This window comes from Bipolaris zeicola (genome assembly GCF_000523435.1).
Source record: "Bipolaris zeicola 26-R-13 unplaced genomic scaffold scaffold_752, whole genome shotgun sequence".
Lineage (NCBI taxonomy): Eukaryota > Fungi > Ascomycota > Dothideomycetes > Pleosporales > Pleosporaceae > Bipolaris > Bipolaris zeicola.
The window spans coordinates 1-1,322 of NW_006912801.1; the positions used below are offsets into that span (position 1 = coordinate 1).

General features: G+C 49.3%; 1 protein-coding gene across 1 annotated transcript; it reads right to left on the minus strand.

Moving 5' to 3' along the window:
• On the minus strand, nt 1-991 carry COCCADRAFT_113803 (uncharacterized protein; the record flags this gene model as incomplete). The annotated part of the gene is made up of 1 exon (XM_007720874.1): nt 1-991. A coding segment is annotated over one exon (991 nt), but the record flags the coding sequence as incomplete, so codon positions are not given.
• Between the last annotated feature and the right edge of the window lie 331 nt (nt 992-1,322).

Here is a 1,322-nt window from a genome sequence, read left to right on the forward strand (position 1 = left end):
CAATGGAATCTTGTATCTGGGCTGGCGATAGTGACATCTGAGGCGCTGCTTGCTGACTTCTAACACCAATCCAGAACAGCACTGTGAGGCAAGATGTGGCCAACCGGTCAAATGCTTCCCATGAATCCGCTGCAGACATAGCCGCCGCAACCACAATGCCTTGTGAGTGGCCTGTACTTCCACGAATGCTCCTTTGGAAGGCACCAGGGTCTAGCCCCATAGCCCTGCAGGACACAGCATAGTGTCCAAGCTGAACTAGACCGATTATTGGAAAGCTGACTGGTGCGGAAATGAGATATTCGGTGTCTGGTGTAGTTTGCGGGTGGTGCAGCCAAGCCATGATGTCGAATCCTTTGCTGAACAGCCTGCCAGCGCTAGGGTTGCTGGCAAGTTCTCGAAACAGGTTCCCGGACTCTGATATGAGAGTTCCCACGAAAGATGGATAAAGTCGGAACAGCTCTCTAAGTTCGTCGAAGTATCGTCCACCACAACCCTGCCCGCTGAAAGTAGTATACAAGGAAACAATACCTTCGCGAGCGGCCTTCAATAGGGCAGACTCGTTGAGCGGTGTGTTATGTTTCGTGATGAAACATGTTTCATAGTAACAGCGAAGGAGCTCGTCTTTCGCAGAATCGCTACTAGGAAGAGCCGATGCTAGAGTATGGATGTCATTCGATCGGAGAAACGTGGCCTCGAAGTCCTCCAAAAGTAACTTAGAGATATCATGGGTTTGGGTGCAAGCTCTATCTGTATTGGCTTGGGTCTCGTGTGCGACATAACACATGTAGTGTGCGGCTAGCTCTACTGAGGACAACAGTGTGATGGGGTGCTCTGAGTTGTCGCTCCTGGCAGCTAGAGTGGCTTCGAAAGTTCTGTACAGCCGAGTAGCGTAGCAGTGCAGACGGTATGGCAGCAGCCATGATACCGAGAGAGAACCATGGGAAATCGAGAAGGGAGTTAGTGACTCGGGTATTTGGGCTGTTAATAACATTGTGAAGAAGTCACTATCGAACACTGTGTCCTCCAGCTGACTGGCTTCTTCTGGCTGGATATTGACTAGAGAGTAGCAAGAAACGTAAGAACAGCGGAGAAGAAACTAAGGAAGCGAGAGGAAGAGGCTTTGAAAGATAGATGTTTTCTAGACAAGCCTTCGAAAAAAAAGACGAGTGGATGGCTTCCACTAAGTTCATCTGTCATAAGCGCACTGTTTGCCACAGAACCGTATAGTCGGGATGCCAAGAATCACGAAAAGAGATGCAGGCAGTCGCTGACACAATATTTCTGGCAGAAAATAATACAAGGACTGTTCTGAAAGGTCAGCG